At 35.8% G+C, this 22,352-nt stretch overlaps 1 protein-coding gene across 1 annotated transcript in view; it reads left to right on the top strand.

Moving 5' to 3' along the window:
* Positions 1 to 22,352, top strand: part of sha (shavenoid) — a 155,267-nt gene that overhangs the window by 117,318 nt on the left and 15,597 nt on the right. Inside the window, exon 7 of the mRNA XM_065221645.1 lies at positions 12,429 to 12,509. Coding sequence (XP_065077717.1) covers positions 12,429 to 12,509 — 81 coding nt within the window. The remainder of the gene's footprint in view (positions 1 to 12,428; positions 12,510 to 22,352) is intronic.

Raw genomic sequence — 22,352 nt, 5'->3', positions numbered from 1 at the left:
GAGTTCCTCGACGATTGCCGACTCTCAAGATCAGCAGAAGTTTTCACGCCTTTTGAATAGATCGCTATAAAAAATAATTATTCGTTTTATCGACGCAGGAGAAGCAACCAAGTACGTTCTAATAAATGAGTGGATATTTAATTTAATCGTAAAACTGATAGATAATTTCCCTATAATGAACAGCTGATCACAGTTCTTTAGTTCAGACCTCACTGTCTAAACTTCCTTAGCACTGATGAACCCGAAGAAGAAAGAAGAAATACATATTTATAGAATTACCTAAGACTGTTTACAGCAGGTCTGCCCAACCTTTATAAACTTGCTCTTTAAATGTTTGTATATTTGTTCGATAAACATGTTTCAAGCTGCATTTTATTTATTCATCATTCATTTTGGACTAAAATTCATAATGATGAATACAATTGGGCTAGAATGATATCATTGCTGAGATCTAGAGACCACGTTTGGTCCGTGGGCCACACATTGAGCAGCGCTGGTCTAGAGTAGAGAGGGTCTAAGAAAGGAGCGGATTCAAAACAAACTGCCTTGGCAACCTATCTTCTTCTTCTTATTCGCATTTCAAGCTTATTATTAGCTTATTGCGTGCTCTCAATTTAGTGTTCTAAATGCACTTCCACACTTATTAATTGAGAGCCAATCCGATGCATGAATTTGTATATTGTGTGTCAAGCACAATGATACTCTATGCCCAGGGAAGTCGAGAAAATGTTCAACCCGAAAAGATTCCTTCGACCGAACCGGGCATTAAATCCACCGCCTCCGGCTTGGTAATACCATGCCTTTACTGGCTAGGTTATAAGGCCCCACAACTTGGCAACCTATGCCTAGGTGATTTCTAGCAGCACTGCCAATGCAATCAAGATAAGCGCTGCTCGATTAGCTCTGGCTTTGACAGTCCGTTTGGCTCAAAACCAGCCAATCCGCTCCACTCTTAAACAGTCCCCCTCTAGTTTAGTGAATCCTTTCCCCAAAAACTCGGAACAAAAATCCCAACATTTCTCGGGATCATCATCTTCTTCTTCTTCTTCTTCGTCTGTGCATTTCAAACTTATTACTTATCGCATATTAGCTTATTACGTGTTCTCAACTTAGTGTTCTAGATGCACTTCCACAGTTAGTAGTTGAGAGCTTTCGTACTGAATCCCGGAATCTTTTAAAATCCAGTAGACATGACCCTCTAGATACACTATCCCAACCAATTTCACCCAGCCTCAAACGAATCTCGATTAATTTTTGAATAGGTCCTATGTCCATTTGTCGATCAAAACATCGATTAACTTGATTCGCTTTCTAAAGCGACCAGTGCGGTATTTTTGGAAAACTGATACGTACAATCTTTAATTTAATCTTTGACCTTTTTTTGAGTTGATCGACAAATGGACATAGCATCTATTCAAAAAGGACTCAAGCATGTGTTGCACTAAAAACCAAACAGTGAAGCCAATCTTCCTCAGCTATCTATTGATAGATAGTGTGAAAAAGGTGGGACTCCAGAAGTTGCCCAACACTTCCAATTCCTTTCTTGTAAGTTTTTGCAATGCCCTGCAGCAGCTAAGACAGATGCAAATTTATTGCTCTTATGTAGGCGTGTTACAGCAGTTTTCGTTGTTTGTCGCGAGATACAAATATTATAAGCCGTAAATTACCTTAAAAACATAAAATTAGCTTGAAGCACCTCTAAATCATCACCGATTTTGCTGAAAATTTGCACAGAAGTTCAGATTAAGATGACAAACAGTAATCACGGTTGACCCGTTGCATTCCGAACATTTCTGTTAAAATGAACAGGTCTACTGCATATACAAATATCTAAGAAATAAAAATTGTTTTAAACTCAACGAGATGAAAACCTAGCAGTTAGTGTTCTCCTTAGTATCTTTAGACATCGTTAGATCTATACGCTCACAATAATTATTATACACTCTCATCATTCTATTGATTGGTCTCTTTCTACCATAATTCGTTCTGTGAGGTGACAGTTGAAATACATTTCAAGTTCTTAACATGCGTGATGGTACACAAAAATTTAAGCTAGCTAATATTTTTCTGAATTTACGCGTTGTGAGATAATATCATTAACAAATTTCTCTTCGTTTCTAAGTGTTTCAATGTATATCAACATGCAACGGGACTCATAAGAAAGAAGGGGAAAGAGGTCCAGCCTAGTTTCCTAGGAGCAAATAACAAAAACTGTTTTTGAACTGATTCTATACGATTTATATAAGTTTCATGGTATGGAGCCCAAAGCACAAAGCAATATTCGAGAATTGAATTTACAGCTTTATAATCTACGAAAATCAACACCCAAGTAACATTTCTGGTTTTATGAGGGTTCTGTAGACAATGATTTAGACTTGTAGAATGCTTTAAAACCTCGATAAAATTATCAATGTTGCTTGGGTTGCCTACCGTGTGGTCGAGTTAACGAGGTAAATGGTATATGCGGGATATTAAAAAGATAACAAATAATATTTTCTTGATAACAAATCCAAAATAACATTGATATTAGTAATTTCGTTAATAATAAACAAAATAAGTAGTAAATATGTTATTATAACTATGGTAGGAAAACAAAATATAAAATATCGAAATCATGGTATCAAATTTAGTACTCTGAATGTTTTGAAATCTATTGGTTGATATCAAGATTCAAAATAAAAATAAAAAAATGTTATCAATAAAGTACTAATGGTGCCATATTAAAGTACAGAACCGGAACTAATCATCCAGTGGTTCAAATTATAGGAAAGTATAAAATGAATCGCTTTTGTCATTATAGACAAATAACAGACTCAAATTTAATCAAAAACTGTCATTCGCGAATTTGGTACCCGAAGAAAACCCAAAACTTAAAATATGACGAACGATTGTAGTTTATTAGATCTAATAGCATAGAAATAGATGTGAATTTCTCAAATTTAGGGTATAGTTTTCATGGCAAATTCTAATGGAATTATATTCAATATAGGACACACAAATCATGGAACAAATTAGGCTACGATGAAAATGAAAATTTCAGATATTTTTATAAAAATGTTCTTTTATATATTCTGTATAAAATATCAATTTTTTTTTTAATTATATTTTTTAGAAATATCTAAATAATATCAAAATGTGAATTCACCCGAAATTAAAAAATAGCATAAAAAAATATGTTATCAACATGATTTAAAAAACATAATTTCATATAATGTTGATAGTATTTTGATATCCGACTTTGCTCGGGTAGACTTCTACCGCGCTGTCATAGTTCCACCATAGAGGTCCCGAAGGTCCCGAAGAAACGAGCTCAACTTTTTGGCTCAGCTCTGGTACTATCTTCGGTCCCAAGCTAATCGATGCTCCCCTCTAAACATGGGAAAATCCACGAACCCCTCATTTTATCTGTCAAACTTTCATAGCGAATCAAAACAAACATAGTGTAGAACTAGAATTTATACTAGAATGGGGTACGTTAAACGATTTGCTTGGGACCAATAAGCTAGTCAAGTAGTGAGCCAATTTGAAATCGTTAGTTTCGTATTGATTTTTGGTTCTACCGCCAGTATGAAAATGGGCTGAAAGCTGATAAAATGTTTTTCATAGGGTCGATTTACAAATTTAAAACATATTTGCTGGCAAATCTTAGAAGCCTTGTTCATTTGTGGTGGAACCTTTTCTTCTTGGAATTAATCCATAAAATGGAAATAAATCCCTAGAAGAGCAATAGGTTGTCCCTTCGAACAATTCTACACACTTAGAAAAATTGAAGTAAATTTAGGTGCTCTGAGACTGACATATACGAGCGTCAATTCTGACATAAGATTGAGTCATAATACACGCGAAATTCAGCTCAATCAAACGTACTTTCAAAGTTTTTAGTCTCGGAGCACTTAATTTTACATGAAATGATTGTTTACGTCTCATCCTTTATGTCAAAGATGGATTCCGTCACGTGTAAGATTAGATATTTCTAAGTGTGTATGTATTTTTAATATATTGACCACATATTTTGTTTGGAAAATCCTGCTCATCTGTTCTCAACATAAAAGAACCAATAAATATAGATTCGTGTTTCCCACACACTTCTAGTGACTATTGTCGTTCACTGATTGTAAGAGGCAAGCTTGTAAATGCTCAGTTCAGATAAAATATTATTTTTCGCAATTATGAAACTGGGAGATATTATAATGATAATTTGTATAAGTAAGATGCAAGAAGAGAATGTAACATTTGTGTAATGTATGTATGTAGCCACCATCCCTTCAAAGATCTTGTCTTGAATGCAACTCCACTTAATAGCAAGATCAATTTGAGCTACCGATTTGAATTCACAGTATCGCTGTATGAAGGGCCAAAAACGGAAAGGCGGACCCGTAAGCAGAGACACTTTCGCAAAATCCACGGGAATTTAAGAATCTCTTTCCAACGATACGATCTAGTTGCGCAGGTGGTCTAGTGGTAAGCGTGATAACCTCTCACCACTGCAGGCCTGGGTTCAATCCCAGTCGGCGCCGTCGGGATGTTCTGAGACATAACATCTCTGATCACGCCTTCCTTCGGAAGGGAAGTAAAGCCGTTGGTCCCCGGTTCATGAATTGATGGGTCGATAGGTAGGGTCCAGGTGTGAAGCTGCCTCCCTGGCGTCGGTAGCATTGGTGCTCAGCACGCAAAACAAGATCGACGGAAAACAAATCAAGGGAAAAAAAACGATACGATCCAACAAATCGAATAACACAATTCTCAATACTTATTAAGCTTCCTAAATGATGATTTTTTTTTTTAAAAAGGGCGCGTCAGTCTCACTGAAACTGTTGAAGTAGAATTCACACCACCAAAATCGAATCGGTAGGATTAAGAAAATGATAGTGCTTATCTGAGTGATGCGGAGAAACACGAAATGGTTGTCAAAAAGAATCCAACTGGTGCTGTCAAAAAGAATCCAACGATCGAGAGCTGCTAAAAGTGTTACTGTTCTAAAACAATTTCCGTCGGCAGAGGAAGTATTGTGGTCAATGTTAAAAATGTTGTCATTTAATTCAACAAAAAAAGTCTTTATTTTTAATGCTCTTTGTTCAATAAATTTTTTTTACACGTTTGTATTAACAGTACATAATATTTATTGATCACATTCAAATAAACATGCTTCGACTATCGTATTTAGTTTTTCGCATTTTCCATACTTTTTCCGCGTGTAATCTATGTCGTATCAACGATTTTATAAGACAGCTCTTCAATTCGTGACAGTTTGGTAACATTACTGGGAAAGGAACAGAATGTAGGTATGTTGAAAACTCTTTCCCTGAATTTTCAATACCATCCTCTCTCAGCTGTGTATAACAGTAGTCCAACGTCGCATAGTAATAGAAGATTTGTTCTGAAGGATAATCACGTAGACTGTCTGGTTTTTTTTTTTGTAGCAAAATAGTATAGCGGCCAATTTCCAAATCAAAAGGAACTCGGGATGTGCACATTGAAAGACATTCATTACACGCGTTATTAGTAATTAATGAATTTAGTAGTATATTTCTACAATTGTGAAACAGGGCACGATCTTGCGATGCAATAATAACATTTCCATAAGTAATAGAATCGCCTGAAGAGAAATCATAGCACTCGAAAGTAAACAATACAACGAACAAACGAACTTTAACGAACTGCTGAAGGAAGAATGTAAACAAGCTTTGTAAGAGTCATGTGGGTAGGTGCACTCCCAACACCATGTACACGTTATTTATGGAGCAAAGGATAAACTTTTGACAGCATGTATATGCAATTTGAGAGCAGTGCATTAGCAAAACAATATGTTTCATCGGAAAATTTTCAAGTTGTTTCCTGCTGACTTGCAAAATAAAATCGACTGTGTTCGCAATACCCAGGTGCTTATTCCCTCCTAGACTCCGGTTGTCATACCACTCCAATCGTCCAGTTCCAGGTCAAATGATACCTTGATGCTCCCTCCCAACCCAGTATTTATTTATATAATGAAAATATTTGTAATTTAGAAATGAAATATACAGAACTTTAAAGTATGACATAATGGAAATACATTTAAATGAATAATATACTGCAATGAAAATGTATGGTATTGATACTGCAATGAAAATGTATTGTACATATAATAAGGTGCAGCTCTATGTCTCTTCAGCTCACAATGGCAAGTGGATGTAACACTGAAATGTCAAGAATATATAAAGCAAATAAGTATATTTAGCTCGAATGATACTTGATATTTTCTTCTTACAATAATGCTAAAAAGTATGATGATACCTAACATAACGAGAAATAACCTACTTAATAAATATATGCATATAATATTATGTAATGCTACACACTAAGTTTTTTTCGCCGGATCTCGGCAAAACAATTGCCGAGATGGGCACCACTGAGTGCTCGGTAACCATCTCGGCAAAAAGCAAATTTACCGAGGATCTCGGTAATCATAAAATTCACGGTTGTCAATTTTTGCCGAAAATCTCAGTAAAAACAACTGATTGCTCGGCAAAAGCATCCCTAAGGTAAAAAACATTCTGAATCTCGGCATTTTTTTCCAATTTTGTTTACTTACGTTAAAGAATAAGAAAAAAATAAATAAAAAGATTGTCATGTGGAAAATAGTTGCAAATAAGAAACAATGCAATGGGATTATAATTTTGTATATCTATTATTTTGTATATCTCATTTGGTTAATTTTAAAGCACATGCAACAAGCCAAAAAATAGCTTATCAGACGGCAAACATGCTACTCTGTAAACCGTAAACGCTTTCAGAGCAGCACGATCGCCTGCAATACATCCGGTCCTGTTCCGACGACCACGTTATCCTAAATAACGTAGCATTTTCCTACCTCGAACTCCTCCCCAACAACTTTTATTTGGGGAATTGCTGACGTCGGCATACTCTTGTCGGACTGAAAGTTCAAACCAAACAAGAATTATTTTCACTCAAACAAAACAGAATAATCTTGATCTTACATTAATCCATTGGATTATACCATGGAGTGGGTTCATCTTTCGTAGGTTCGGATCCTGCTTCCTCGAGCGTTTTAGTCCACGTTTTGGGTTTTTTAAAGTTGTTTTCGATGCAAAAGACACAGACAATAATTAACTTCTGATCTTCTGAAAAATGGCGGGTGGAAAAAAATGACAGCTGTATTACCGAAATTCGGCAATGGATGAGGCCAATCTCAGTAAATGCGATTGCTGATTTCGGTATTATTTTTATTTACTGATGTGCTCAGCGAATTACTTTGCGAATTTCGGAAATGTTTTTGGTCAATCTCGGGAAAAATATTTTTGTTGCCGAAATATCAGTAAAATTATGAATTGCCGTGTCAGCTCAGTATTTTTTTTCTACCGACCTCGCGAATCTGTTTTAAGTGTGTAAGAATGTAAAATTTTGTGAATGACATATAAAACCTCTCAATTTCGCTTTCAGAGGGTCACAATTAACGAATTTATGATCGCTGAGTGCTCACTCATCGCGAGCTTTCAGCGATCGTAAAATCGCTATTTGGGACCATGTGAAAGCAAAATTTACAGGTTTTATGTGTCATGCACAGCGGAGGCAAATAGGGTAAATTATGGCTTCGGCACCCATTGACTGTTTTCGGCAACCGAAATTGAAACGTTAATTTCACTGTATTTTCCCATCAAAACTCTTCGCTGAATGTATTAAGCCGATTCCTTACCTTTTCAGCTTCAATCTGATTACATTTTTACGACTGTGCAATCCTGTTATGCCATATTTTTCTTTAAATTAAATATACACACTACAAAATACGGCTGATTTCGTGTTGCCGATAATAGAACAGCTGGTTAACACGCAGTTCAAATGGAAAGGGTGCCGAAGAAAAAGAGACTGCCGACAATAGTCACACTCACCTGAGAAGTTTGGAGCGTTGTAAAAACATGTTCAACCCGTTTTGATCAATTCTGTCGATTGGAATTGGTAGAACAGCAAGCAGCAGATAAATGTCAACAAACAAACCTGTCATGTATGTGTGTGACGCTGAGAAATCGCTAATAGAAGTTCGGACGCTGCTTAGACTGACGAGAATACGTAAATTCCCCTATATATGTTTTGGAAAACTATCGTCCAGATCGAAACAAAACAGCCAACACACGGGCCGTATATATCTACATTTCAAACGAACGGCGGAGATGGAGAATAGGAAAAAAATCGCAGTCCATTCTTTTTCAAATAGTTTATAATAATTAAATTTTAGCTGCAAGCTTCCGTGTGAAATTATCAACTCCCTTATTTATGCATACCGTAAAACGGGGAATCTTTGATAATGCGGGTAGCTTTGTATAATAATATGATTAAATTTACTCTCTGCGCTTTTTCTGAATTAAAAACTTTGATTTCATATTGTAGCTTAGGGTATTTCCGTTGATATCGTATGTAGTTTTTGTATAGTATGTGTTACATATTGGACAAACATATTTAAAAACAATTTTCGTGTTTTTCGCCTGTTTGAAAAAAACACTCAATGATGAAAGTATTGCCGACCGATATAGCCATCACAAATTCAATGTTGTATTTTTATTGCTTATGATGTTTTCTGATTGTATACTCATTCAAAATGTCATATTTTAATAACTTAATTGCCTGAGTTCCACGCATTTTTTTCTACATTCATCGAGCATTATCAAAGTAACCCCAAATCAAAATACTGATGTTCGGTCACAACACTAAAAAAAATAGTGCAAATACTTTAATTTCCGTTAGACATAATACTAACAAATTTACTCTAGGATCATCAGTACTTGTTATAAAAAAAATAAAATTTCAAAAACATTCATTGCTGAAAGAAATATTTAAAATTTATTTAAAAAAAAACTATCAATGTTACCCCGTTCTAGAATTTATTAATTATTTTCAATTTCATGTAATAAACATCAAATAAAGGCAGTAATTAGCCAGAATTCACTAACATTCAACATGACAAATTTTAAGCTGGTCTTGTCTGATTTTGTGTGCGAAAATGGTCTGTTGCTGGCAAAAAAGAAATGTTACGACATTTGTTTCGCTTGCCGGTTTGTTTTTGTATTTCTTCGCTATGGTCATTGCGTAAAGTATCAAATGTTTAAACTCAGTACTCGTGTGACAACTAGCCGTACACAAATTTAGCATACTCTTCTTGCATATTACAAATACAGATTATCATATAATATTTCATAATTTCATAATCAGGCTTGATAACAGGTATTATCAATTGGAAAAGATTATCACTAGGTGCGAAAATAAAAGGTAATTTATCGAGTCTCAAGCTCATATACTCATGGAATTGAACATCTTGAACTGAACGAACAACACTGAAGAAAGGTATCAATATATTGTAGTTTGAATTGTCTGGTATTAGTCTTAAGCTACACGATTTAAATTAATTTATATAAATAAAGGTATAGTGTACCAGTTTTAGCCTCCCTTAGATTTTTGGCCTACCTTAGCTCAGTCAGTAAAAGTGCAGCTATAAAGTAAGTTCGATTCCCGTCGGGTTTAGGACTTTTCCGGGTTTGAAAATTTCTCGACTTCCTTGGCCGCACACTTAGAAAATAAGACCGAACTCGGTTCAATTTGAACCGATTTTCAAACTTACAGAGAAAAAAAACAGTTGACAAAAATTAAATTTAAGTAGAGCAGTTCCACGCCAATTGACGAAACAACCAACTCAGATTTGCTTTAAACTTTGCATAATTGTGTGTGTAATGGGCAATCACTCACATTTTTACAAAAATTCGGCCATTTTGGATCGTTTAATTTATTTCAAAGTGTCGTTTTTGTCATTTTTCAATAAATTGTAACACATAAACTTAACTTCTGATCGAAATAACGTCTAAGACAAAGTTGTAGAAAAACAAAGCTTTTCTTGAAAAATGTACACAGGGGAAATTGCTCTAATGTTGGCCTATGGATCTAAGATTGGGCCCATCGCTAAAAATCTGCTGGGACGGTACTAATGGATATTTTTGATCGCTATTGAAAATTTAGTCGATGGCTGAATTTAGGTATGGGCCCAAATTAGGGACATTTAGGCCGACATTACATCCATTTCCCCTAGCACTTTTTTTAATATTGAGTACAAATTCCAAAAAAGTGTTACAACACTCAAATATCTCAAAATGTTGATCTTCAATTTTTATATTTTTTTACAAAAGAAAGCTCATGAGAAATGCAAACTTTTGAAATATTTTAAATCATGGACACTTGAAAATGGACAAAAATCGTAGAACAATATTTTTCGGCCAAATTTTTGAACTTTTTTCTAGTACGCTTTTTTATAGGAAAGAATATTTCAGACATTCTAAATCGTTTTCTGTGAAAAAATAGCATAAGCTAGTTAGCAAAAAGTTTAACAATATGACCAAAAGTTGATGATCTACGGTTGTTATCAATGTTCAAGTATTGTTGGTTTTCAATACTTCAAAAGTTTGTATTTTTCATGAGCATTTAAAAAAAAAACTATAAATATTGAAAATATATAAGACTACCAAACAAAATTACCTTGTATATTTTTCCCAGAAAGACATTTCTAAACAACTTCGATCAGAAGTGGCGTTTTCGTGCTACAATTTATTGAAAAATGTCAAAAATGCCATTTTGAAAAAAATAAAACACTAGATCCAAAATGGCCAACTTTTTCCAAAAATGTGAATGATCACCGATAACCAGTGCTGCAATCGGTCACCATAGTCAACGCACTTTTTGTAATAATCGACTGCTTTTGCTTCCGGCGCTTGCAAAACAAGATATCAAAGTACAGTACCAAACTAAAATGTCATATGACAGTCTCTGTCATACGGATGTCTTCGCAAAAGCAGGCCACTCTTGATGTGTGCCACGCGATCGTCTATTTTCTCGGCAGCAACCATTGTGTGGTCATTCTCATTGTTCTTCATCAGCAGTACTTTCGGTCGATACGTCGTCGACTTTGGAAAGCAACCGTTTCGTGATGAGTGTGTCAGTGTTGACCACGTTTTGCGTCCATTGCTGCAATTCCAACTTGGGATTCCCAAGTAACATCAAACAAATATTAGTTTTCGCGTGTGGATAAGTGTAAATTAAGATCTATCACGTCTTAAGAAGTTTTTTTTTAGTGATTTTGTAATTAACGTGAAAAATCTTAGACAAGAATTTGTTTCGAGTAGCTGTGTTGCTGTGGTGTCGCGTCGGTCGGTTTTTCATTTCGCTTGTTTTTGGTGCTTTGCCTCCCTCCCAAGAAGAGTTTTACCGGGTATTTTTTTTTTTCTTTTCTTGGTGCTCTTCTTCCGGAGGATGCACGTGAATGAGGTGTCAAGCAAAACTTCGGTGCAAATGAAAAACATCGAATGTGATTCAAAATGTCGTATTGGGTTGTAAAAACAACGCGGAAGATTTTTTCGATTACCGCGAGTGAACAAACCGGTCCTTTTTCGGAGGCAGAATTTGGTGAGATCCATCTGATTTATAATCAATCATAAATGCATATTTCCATATATTACTAAATACGCGCCAGATTTCGAAACATCACATTTCGAAATCTGGAAGTGTGTTTGCAGTACCATTATTAATATGATAATGGTAGTGTTTACATGCGGGGCTTATTGTATGTGAAAGTAACCTCGGAATGGACGTGAATTACCAGCCATTCTGAAATGGGTTGCTGAATCTGCAGTAGAGCTATCGCTTTCTAACTCCCGGACTAAACTTGCTTTAAATTATTACATCAAGGATTGTTGTAAGCAAATTTCTTCCATAATACAACTGCCGGCCAGTGGGGGTTAGATTGAATACACACACACACACACACACACACACATTGCTGCAATCCCAAGTAACATTGCAGGGTTTATCGCGGTTTTATAGCATTCTACAAGTCTAAATCATGGTCTACAGAAACCTCATAAAACCAAAATTGTTACTTGGGATGTAACTGCCATACAATGAAACCACTGGAAGCGGCCCCCTGATGGATTAGGCTTTTTGGATAGCGGAAGATAAAGTGTTTATTGTGTTGTACCTTTTGACTATAGTTTCAAGATGTATTGTATAGTGATCAAGAATCCTCGGCTCTGTAAAGTTAATTCGTTTGAGCCTTATCAAATAAATTAATAATCAACAAGTCTCTGTCATACGACACGGTCGTCGAAGACAGTCACCTATTTATGTATGTTAGTTTTTCTAAGGAGCTGCTAATGTTGTACTTGTATGAACTTTGATAATAGCAAGCAACAAAGTCCTGATCAGAAATGGTTTAATTTACTCAAAATTGAGGAATTTGCGTAGATTTGAAAATAATGCAAAAATGTGAAATTGAAGATGGGGTCAATTAGAGGATCTCTAGGGCCAAACGCTGGCAGTATATGCTGCTACGTCAAGTACTACAATAAATCAGATTTTTAAAAATAAACTCACCATTACTTTTCCATTTTCATTACTTTCAGATGATATGACTCCGAACCAGAACATATTTACTCCCTGTGTAGCATTTCGCGTGGTTGGAACTCCAATCAAGCATTTCAACAGTAAGTACAGTAATATTTATCTCATTTTCCGAATTTACATGTTTCGTTAGTGATGAACTAGCCTACGGGTAAAAATCTCCCTAATAAAGTTTAAAAAATACATATGTTTATATTTCGATGTTGATTATGTAGGGTAAATTATGGCTTCGGCACCCATTGACTGTTTTCGGCAACCGAAATTGAAACGTTAATTTCACTGTATTTTCCCATCAAAACACTTCGCTGAATGTATAAAGTCGATTTCTTACCTTTTCAGCTTTAACCTGATTACATTTTTACGACTGTGCAATCCTGTTATGCCATATTTTTCTTTAAATGAAATATACACACTACAAAATACGGCTGATTTTGAGTTGCCGATAATAGAACAGCTGGTTAACACGCAGTTCAAATGGAAAGGGTGCCGAAGAAAAAGAGACTGCCGACAATAGTCTCACTCATCTGAGAAGTTTGGAGCGTTGTAAAAACATGTTCAACCCGTTTTGATAAATTCTATCAATTGGAATTGGTAGAACAGGAAGCAGCAGATAAATGTCAACAAACAAACCTGTCATGTATGTGTGTGACGCTGAGAAATCGCTAATAGAAGTTCGGACGCTGCTTAGATTGACGAGAATACGTAAATTCCCCTATCTATTACTTTTAAACAATACATTTATCTATTTTATTATTTCAATTATTTAATTGCGCAAGTATTTGAACAAGCACATTCAATATATTTTCTTTTAAAATGACCATTAAACAGGTAAATGTGAACTCTTACGTACATCTTTTTCTAAAGTTAATTAATGAAGAATGAATATTTGGCATAAGTTTACTACCGCTATTCCCACTAAAGAACTTATCAAAATCTAACCCCCTTAAGTACTCATCTCCTAGGTAAAAAAGTCAAGATCACAGAGATGTATAGATGTAGAGAGTTGTATAGATTTTTTGTCCTTTACTTAAATCTTTGGTTTTTATTAGTTAGGTAGATTCCGATTCAACACATTGTAGTTTCATTTTTGTACCTGTGATCTTGACTTTTTTTACCTAGACTTTGATAAGTTCTGACACTGATGAAGACTGCACATTGTAGTCGAAATACGTATGTGTCATGGATACCAAAATTAATCAGGTGGAATTAAATGGAAGATAACCCTTTTTTTGCTGTTTTAAATAGGGTATGATTGTGCTTGCAACACGAAATACGTGCCTGCAAAAATGGTGCAGGCTAAGAAATCTCTCGATTAACAGCAGTGGAAGTGCTCAAAAAACACTAAGTGGGTAAAAGTGATTTTGGTCGATTCTCTTCATCGATATTCTTTTTTGATAATCACGGCTTTATCAACCGATTTCTGCTACATTGTTTTATAAAGGAGATTATCATCTGTCATGCAGAATAGCAACTGCATCAAGGAGTATGTTTGCCGCTGAGTTATTAACGAAAGACAAAGTCGACGAAGAGAATCAATTAAAATCACTTTTACCCCTTTGCCTCTAATCCCTTCTGTTGAGAGGAGCAAGCGTAAAGTTCTAGTTGGGGCATAATAGCCAAAGAAGAAAAAGAAGAAGATTATATTTTTTCTTTAAACCATTATTCAATTAGAATATCGAATGAATCCTGAAAATAAAAGATAAATGCAGACAGGACCTCTTGAACTGTTAATCTAGATATGTCCAGTATATGCATAAACACTCAAAAACTTGTTTGTACACATTTTTGTGCGCTTTAAAACAACAGTTCGTATTAAGCAGGATGAACTGTTAAGCTAAAGGTCATTTCAAAACGTAGTCAGAAATTATACTAAATTGAACTGGTATAAACGAACACGCTTAATATAAATGATTAGAGCAAGAAAAATTCGATGTTGATTTTTCAATCGTCAGAGTAAACACTTTCTGGATTAGCGTTTGCATGAAGTTGTTGTCCCTTTCATTGCTATGATCCTATGTAAAGGATACGATTTTTTAGCTCAAGGCTTGTAAGGCACGTAAGTGCATAAAGAGGATTTGAAGAAAAAATTAAAAAAAAACTTGTATGTTTACGCGAGAAAACAAAGAGATGGAAGCATTTAATTTTTTTTTGTATTTTGTAAATACATTTTTTTTAGAATACTTGTTTTAATGGTTCATTCTGAAGTTATGCGTTTGATTATCCTTAATTTAAGCAATGTATATTTTTGTTTGCACACTTACAAATAACTTATTTTACAGGTGATGGAATCCATCTTTGACATAAAAGATGAAACGTAAACAAACATGTCATGTAATGTTAAGTGCTCCGAGACTGAAAAATTCTTTGCTCAACGAAATTTACGTTTGGTTGAGCTATATCTCGCATGATTTTTTCTAAGTGTGTGGATCAGGGCGTCACAATATCAGCTTCAATCGACCAAATCGATGCGACGAAGAGACTGCTGGCATTCTTTTTCTGTTAAAGTCGAACAGCTTTGCAGCATTCTAGAACCTCAGTCGGCGTGCACAAACAAATGTTCAATCGCTTGTCTCTCTTTCTCCCGTCGCTCCGTTGGTCTTCCTTTCAAGCTTCGTCGAAACGGATGAGCGAAAGAGCGCTCGACTATGATAGTTTTCTCTTTCATGAAACACATCAACAGAGGTTTCATGACGTATATGACGGAAAATGAAATAACACATTTAAAGCATTTCTCACGTCAAAACACTTGAAGATTACACGTCATGTTTCTAATTTATCTTCCATCCATATATTTATCTAAAAAAAATGATCGAAAACGAGACATAACGCATTTTAAACAAATTGAAAGAGCGGTGATAGAGTGTTCGTGAAAGGGGATTGAAAGCCATAATGAAGTTCGTTTAACTAGAAAATCGACGTTAGTTACATTGAAAGCGATGAGCAAAGCAACGACGAGAAGTTCCACAGCCAGCCTTTCCTTCTAAGCGATCTTCGTTTCTTGCTGATAGTCTAGCTAGGCGTCATAGAAATGAAGCGTCGAACACGTATGTATGAGAGAAACAAAACACGAGTTCATTTTAGAGCTTCGAAATTGTAGAGCCCTGGTGTGGATCATAATGTACACATATCCTGAATAAACAATACAAATACAATGGAAAATGAAAAGTTACAGACGATTTTTGATGTCCGTTTAATAACTTCCATCACAAAAACAAAACTGTGATATCAAATGTCATACATACGGTGAAAATTTGAGCTCATCGCAAGATAGATATTAAAGAGGCGCCTATGGTGTAGTGGTAAGCGTGACTGCCTCTCACTCCAAAGGGCCTGGGTTCAATCCCAGTCTGCGCCGTCGGGATTTTTTGAGGCATAAAATCTCTGATCATGCCTTCCTTCGGAAGGGCAGTAAAGCCGTTGGTTCCAGATCCATGAATTGATGGGTCGATAGGTAGGCTCCAGGTGTGGGAGCTGCCTCCCTGGCGTCGGTAGCATTAGTACTAAGTACGGAACACAAGATCGACGGAAAAAAAAATCAAAGAAAAAGAAAAATGAATATTACATGATATCAGCTATAGTCTGAACGTGCTACGACCTATTTTTTTATCTATTGCCGCAAAAAATCTCATCGATGAAAATAAATTTATACGAAAAAAATACTCCAAGTTGGCGAAAACCAAAATGGTGCTCGCAAAAAGACTTCCAACGCATACCCTCAACCGGTGCGCAAGAATGTAGGTAAATTTCTCCCGCGAGGCTTAGGGCAAATGATTGCTTTCCACAGTGTTGATGAAGCTTCCTAATGGAGTATAGAGTCCGACAAATCCCCAGCCTATTTCCATAGAGTACTTGTCGATGTGGGCCGCATTAATGGATGGACGATCGGTTGGCAGAGCCAATATACAGTTTACCATCTGTCTACGCGTGCCCGATGCGAGAGGCCAGAGTAATTGGCAGTGAAAAAATACACCTCGCTGAGTAGAGAAAAGATGGAATAAAATTATGTAGGTAGGTACAATGCAAATCACAACCTCACACAAGTGGATTGGCTGATCTGCATTTCATCTTTAGCTCATTTACGGTCTCATTTTTATTCGATTGAGCTCATTAGCCACTGATGAGCCGCTGACTGGTTGCAATAAAAGTAAAATTGTTTACAGTTAAAACAAAAACAAATATTAGTCTCGAAAAGTTGGTGGTTTTATGTTTCGCACAGTGGTCATATTTATACCTACTCACCTAAGACATCACGGAAATTTGTTCCATGTTTCCCCATTGTTCAAGGTGACGGGAAATATCGGATAACGCTTCTCACCAACCCACCAACGAAACCTAGACCATGTAGCGAGCAGCTAAAAGGAAGCAAAATACGAAGATGTTTCTGGTGGTGTACCCACTGGAATTGAGCCCATATTTTCCATAGCTTGAGATAGTTGGGCCCCAGCATTATTACGCCACTCGGCTACAGCCCATAAAATAACAAAAGATGAGCCAACACTAAGAGCACGAGTACTGAGAGGTTAGGAGAAAAACGTAAGACGCAGCGTCATCTTTAGCGTTCCTTTCATACCAACGGTATGACCCATGTTCCATGGTAGTAGCCGGTGAGGAAATAGCTAAAACAAGTGGAAGCAAACATTAAAAAGTGAAATCTTGGCAAAGTTAATAAGTATGTTAAACAAAATAATAAATATTGAATACAAATAGGTGATGTCTGCATCGAGAAAAAGCACAAGAAAAAAAGAGCATCGTTACACATTTAGTATACATATGTATGTCGAATAAACAAGCGGAAGCCAAATGCGGACGTGTGGTATTATGTCAAAGAATAACAAAAAAGCATCATCATGATGCAAAACAAGTTTAGCTAATCCTCCTACCGTATGCGTGATATAGTTTGCACCAACAAATACATCCCTCAAACCTGGCAAAGTGATCGCAAATAAATACTGACCGAAGTCAAAAGAATAAATATGAATCAGTGATCAGCCATTTGAGAGTGAGTACAGTAATAGATTCATTTGAAAGCTCACTAGGTTGAACGCTTGCGGACTGAATGGATCATTAGTTCAAATTAAAAACAGTGAGAGATTGAATTAAGAAAATCTTGAACTGATACAAATGAGACCTAGGGATTTTCTTTGGAGATCACTCGGTATAGTCTGTATTCTAATCTAATCTAATCTAATCTAATCTAACACCAACAGAGCCAGTTCTTGAAAGCATCCTGGAAAATGATTGATATAAATATGTACCTCCATCATTTTTCTTGTCAATTTGATAGGGAAAATGTCTCTAATGTTGGCCTATGGATCTAAGATTGGGCCCATCGCTAAAAATCTGCTTTTTATCAATTGTGTCTATATGATCGCGTCATTGGGACGCTACTAATAGATATTTTTGGTTGCTATTGAAAATTTAGTCCATTGCTGAATGTATTTATGGGCCCAAATTAGGGACACTTAGGTCGACATTACATACATTTCCCCTATATGTTTCACATCGAAGATGCGTCACACATACCAAAACGGCCAGGCCTACTGTGCAGTATTTCAGGGGCAAGATGGTTTTGAAAACATCGACATGGACATCTCGTACCGTACGTTCGGACATGATCACTATCTGTTATCCTAGCGATTTATGGCTTATGGCTATAGCGCCATTACTCGCTTTCTGAAAATAGAAGAGTGATTGGAAAAGGAAAGGTAAAGGGGAAGGCAAAGGGAAAGCATTATAGGGGAAATGTCTCTAATGTTGGCCTATGGATCTAAGATTGGGCCCATCGCTAAAAATCTGCTATTTATCAATTTTATCTAGATGAACGCGTTATTGGGACGTTACTAATGGATGTTTTTGGTTGCTATTGAAAATTTAGTCGTTTGCTGAATTTATGTATGGGCCCAAATTAGGGACACTTAGGCCAACATTACCTGCATTTCCCCTATATACTCTATGAACAATATTTGTGATTTGATTGAATATCTATATAGGGGAAATGGATGTTATGTCGGTCTAAATGCCCCTAATTTGGGTCCATACATACATTGAGCAATCGACTAAATTTTCAATAGCGACCAAAAATATCGATAAGTCCCAATGACGCGTTCATCTAGATAAAATTGATAAAAAGCTGATGTTTAGCGATGGGTTCAATCTTAGATCCATAGGCCAACATTAGACCTATTTCCCCTAGGTTCTAGGTTATCTTTGTTAGCGAGTTTTTCAGCCAGAGGCTGGTTCATCTCTTCCATTTCCCCTATATAAAAATTAATTTCTGTCTGTCTGTCTGACCCTTATAGACACCGAAACTACTGAACCGATCGGCGTGAAAATTAGTATGCAGGGGTTTTTGGAGCCGGGAAAGGTTCTTATAATGGTCTCGAGAGCCCTTCTCCCTCTGTAAAGGGGGGGGGGGCTACCATACAAATAAAACTGAAAAATATAGCATGCTTTTTTTTTAATCGGCGCATAAACTCAAGCTAATATTGAATCCCGAGCAAGGCCGGGCACACTCAGCTAGTATAATATAAAGATTCATACCGGGGGTGGTCGCTACCCGAGTCTTGTCAATATTAACAAGGCATAGAAAGTAACAAGGACTAAAATGTTTTCCTTTGATTACTGAAAAATCCTGTTCCTCTAGTTTGATGGTTATGGGATTAGGGTTCGGTAATAGATCTTATATCAGTAACGCACCACGAAAAGGTAATCTACCAGCGTAAAAATGGACCAAAAGAAACGAACTCACTAACTTTAGCCAATTTAACGTAAAGCCAGCTTCGCATGTGCTGATGTAGAAGTCCAAATTCTAGACGGTCCGCTTGACAAAGATCATCATGAAGTAGTCTGGTTTCTGGTAGAGCTTGTACGGAATGTCTTCCCTCGATTTGAGAAAAAAGATGTTCGGATGTAGTGTAGATTTTTGATGTGCACTGGCAAGCCTTTTCATGGCCAATAGTCAGGTACAACGCTGCAACTCAACGATGAGACGGATGATGGGATGTCGAGGGCCCATGTTGGTTCTACTTGGCTTCGGAACAGCTCTTCAGCGGCAAATAACAGGGACGTAGAAATAGATAGAATGAGATGCAACTCTCACAGGACTTCTTTTGTATTAGTGAACTCGCTGAGGAAGTATCCTGGGCATGGTTTTGACCAGATCAGATACCGATTATAAAAAGAAAAAAACTCCACGGAAAAAAACAAACGTCACGTTCGAGCACACGCACAGCCTACTATCATAAACACTCCGGAGTCTGTATTAACAAGAAACTATAAACAAAAAAGGGATTTAACAAACTTTCCAAGCTTTTTAGACTATGTCATTTGTCTTAGGCTAAGAATTTTATTCGAGATTTGTGACTTATTCAAATCTTCGTGTTCCTAGATTAAGAAAATTAAAAAAAAAAAAAACACACAGAATAGTTGGAAATTTTGTCATTAATCTGGGACTGAGAAATCTCAAAATGTGGGATGTTTTTAGATTTCTTAGATTCCAAATTTAACTCTAATCAATTTCAAATGCTTTGAGACTTGGAAGAATGTTCAAGGTACGAACAATTTAAAGTTTTTTAAGAACTCTGACGAAAACACCTATGGAATTATGGGGAACATTTTAAACAAATTTTCCATATTGATTTATTTATTTCGTCAACCAACGTAGACTAGTACATATTCGAATACAGTTTTGTTTTCTTAAATTTATTTATTTATTTCGTCAACTTTGGACAAAAGGTTAAAAGTACAATGTTGTCTTTAAAAAAATTAAGCAGTGTCAGCTTTCCTATTTTTTATGAGTTATAATGCTTTATGGAGTAAAAATATTGTAAAGTAAATGGTTTTGCAGTATTGATTGTAAGAGGCCATCATGCGGTTTAATGGCCCATATTTTGCATAATTTGTGCGATGATGTTTTATGGCAAATAAATTTCGATTTCGGAGTTGCCGAGTAGGTGCATGGAAATTTAATTTTGATAAAAGTTCTGTGGAGTCAATGCGCTGCGAAACGATATCGTTTACAAATGAAACCATTGCATATTCACGACGCTATTTTAATGTAATGTTAACCATACAATGCTGCAATATTCCAGTATTGACCTCTTATAGGCAATATATAGTGTTTTAATTGTGTATGGGCCCTGAAAGTTATAGCAAAAGCGCTTGATAAAGCCTAACATGTTATTTGCCCTGTGAATAATTGTGTTGTAATGGTCTATGAAAGTTAGTTTAGAGTCTAAGATAATTCCTAAATCCCTAACTCTTTCACATTTTTCTACATTTCTATTTCCTAGTGCAATTGAAATATTTGAAGTTGTTCTTTTCCTGCTAAATGATATTAAGTTGCATTTTTTTACATTCATTTCTAGTAGACTTTTTTTGCACAATATGTAGAATATGTGTATTTCATTCCGGAATATATTGATGTCTTCTTCATTTCTTATTTCCAAAAAGAGCTTCATGACGTCGGCATTAATAAGCAAGCAATTTAAGTTTTTTTTGAGAATGAAAGAAATGTCGTTTACATATAGAATAAAAAGAAGAGGGCCCAAATGAGAGCCTTGAGGGACGCCAGAAGTGACTTGAATTGGACTCGATTTCTTTCCGTTGAATTTAATTATTTGTTGGCGGTTAGTTACATATGATTCAAGCCATTTTAGGAGGCCTGACTGAATTCCAGTTTTTTTTTCAATTTAAAAAGTAGCATTGGTATGTCTATGCGGTCAAATGCCTTGCTAAAGTCTGTACAGAGAGCTTCTACGTGGTTTCCATTATCCATTGCATTCAATGAATAGTCTATAAATTCAAGTAAATTTGTCGAGGTCGAGCGACCCTTGAAAAAGCCGTGTTGCATGTCAGTAATTCTATTTTTGATTTGGAGAAATAATTTTTCGTTGACAATTGCCTCGAAAAGCTTAGGAGTGCAATAGATAATGGCTATACCACGATAATTACGTACGTCAGATTATCGGCCAGATTTAAAGATAGGCACTAGGAATGAGCTTTTCCAAGTTTTTGGGAAGGTTCCAGATTCCAGGGACATATTAAAAATCCAGAACAATGGAGCAGTGAGTTCCATTGCTAGACATTTAATAAAAAAACTGGAGGAATTCCGTCAGGTCCAGGACCTTTTGAGGCGTCTAAATTTTTTAAAGCCTGCGAAATATCCTGCACTGAATTTGATTGAGGTCAATGTCCCTTGAAAATTCTGGAAAAAATGCAAAATAATCGCGGTCGCGATCTTCTTCAGAAAATGTCGTATAGATTTCTTGAAAAAATTTTGCAAATAGATTGCAGTTTTTTTCCGAGCTATCACCGACATTTTCGTCGAGATGCATTCTTGAAGGAAAATTGTCAAATTTTAATTTGGTTTTACGTAATTAAAGAAGTTCTTTGGACAGGACTTTATTTCATGTTCTGGTTTTGCATTATATTATTCAAATGCAGTACTGATAGCTTAATTCAGTTGATCGCATTTATCCAAATAAATTAATAAATTATTACTACTATTGTGTTTTTTTATAAATCTTATGTGCTTTTTGCTTACGATTTTTCAAGTTTTTTATTTGTCTGTTATACCAGACTGGATTTTGTGTGTTTCTGTTGCATCTTTTTTTCTTCAAATGAATTTCTTCCGAAATTATTTCTGTTAAAATTTTGTAGAACACGTCTATACCAATTTCTACATTTCCTACATTCCTTAAAATTAATTGCCAATTGACACTGTTTAATTTAAATTATATTTTTTCGTAGTCTGTTAATTTGTATTCAAAGACTTTCTTCGTATTGGTAGTCGTTGGGTCTTTGGTTTTCATGCACAAATAAATAATATTCAATTGCTGTGTGAAACGCTTCATTTTTCCACAGTGGATTTGATGATTCGGTCACACAGAAATCTTCATAAATATTCGTTAGTAAAAAGTCCAAAT

Source organism: Ochlerotatus camptorhynchus, unplaced genomic scaffold (genome assembly GCF_037179485.1).
Source record: "Ochlerotatus camptorhynchus isolate MF236.1 unplaced genomic scaffold, CSIRO-AGI_Acam_v1.1 ptg000146l, whole genome shotgun sequence".
In the NCBI taxonomy this organism is placed as follows: Eukaryota; Metazoa; Arthropoda; class Insecta; order Diptera; family Culicidae; genus Ochlerotatus; species Ochlerotatus camptorhynchus.
The sequence above is the reverse complement of the archived record's forward strand: the minus strand, read 5'-3'. Positions and strand labels throughout refer to the sequence as shown.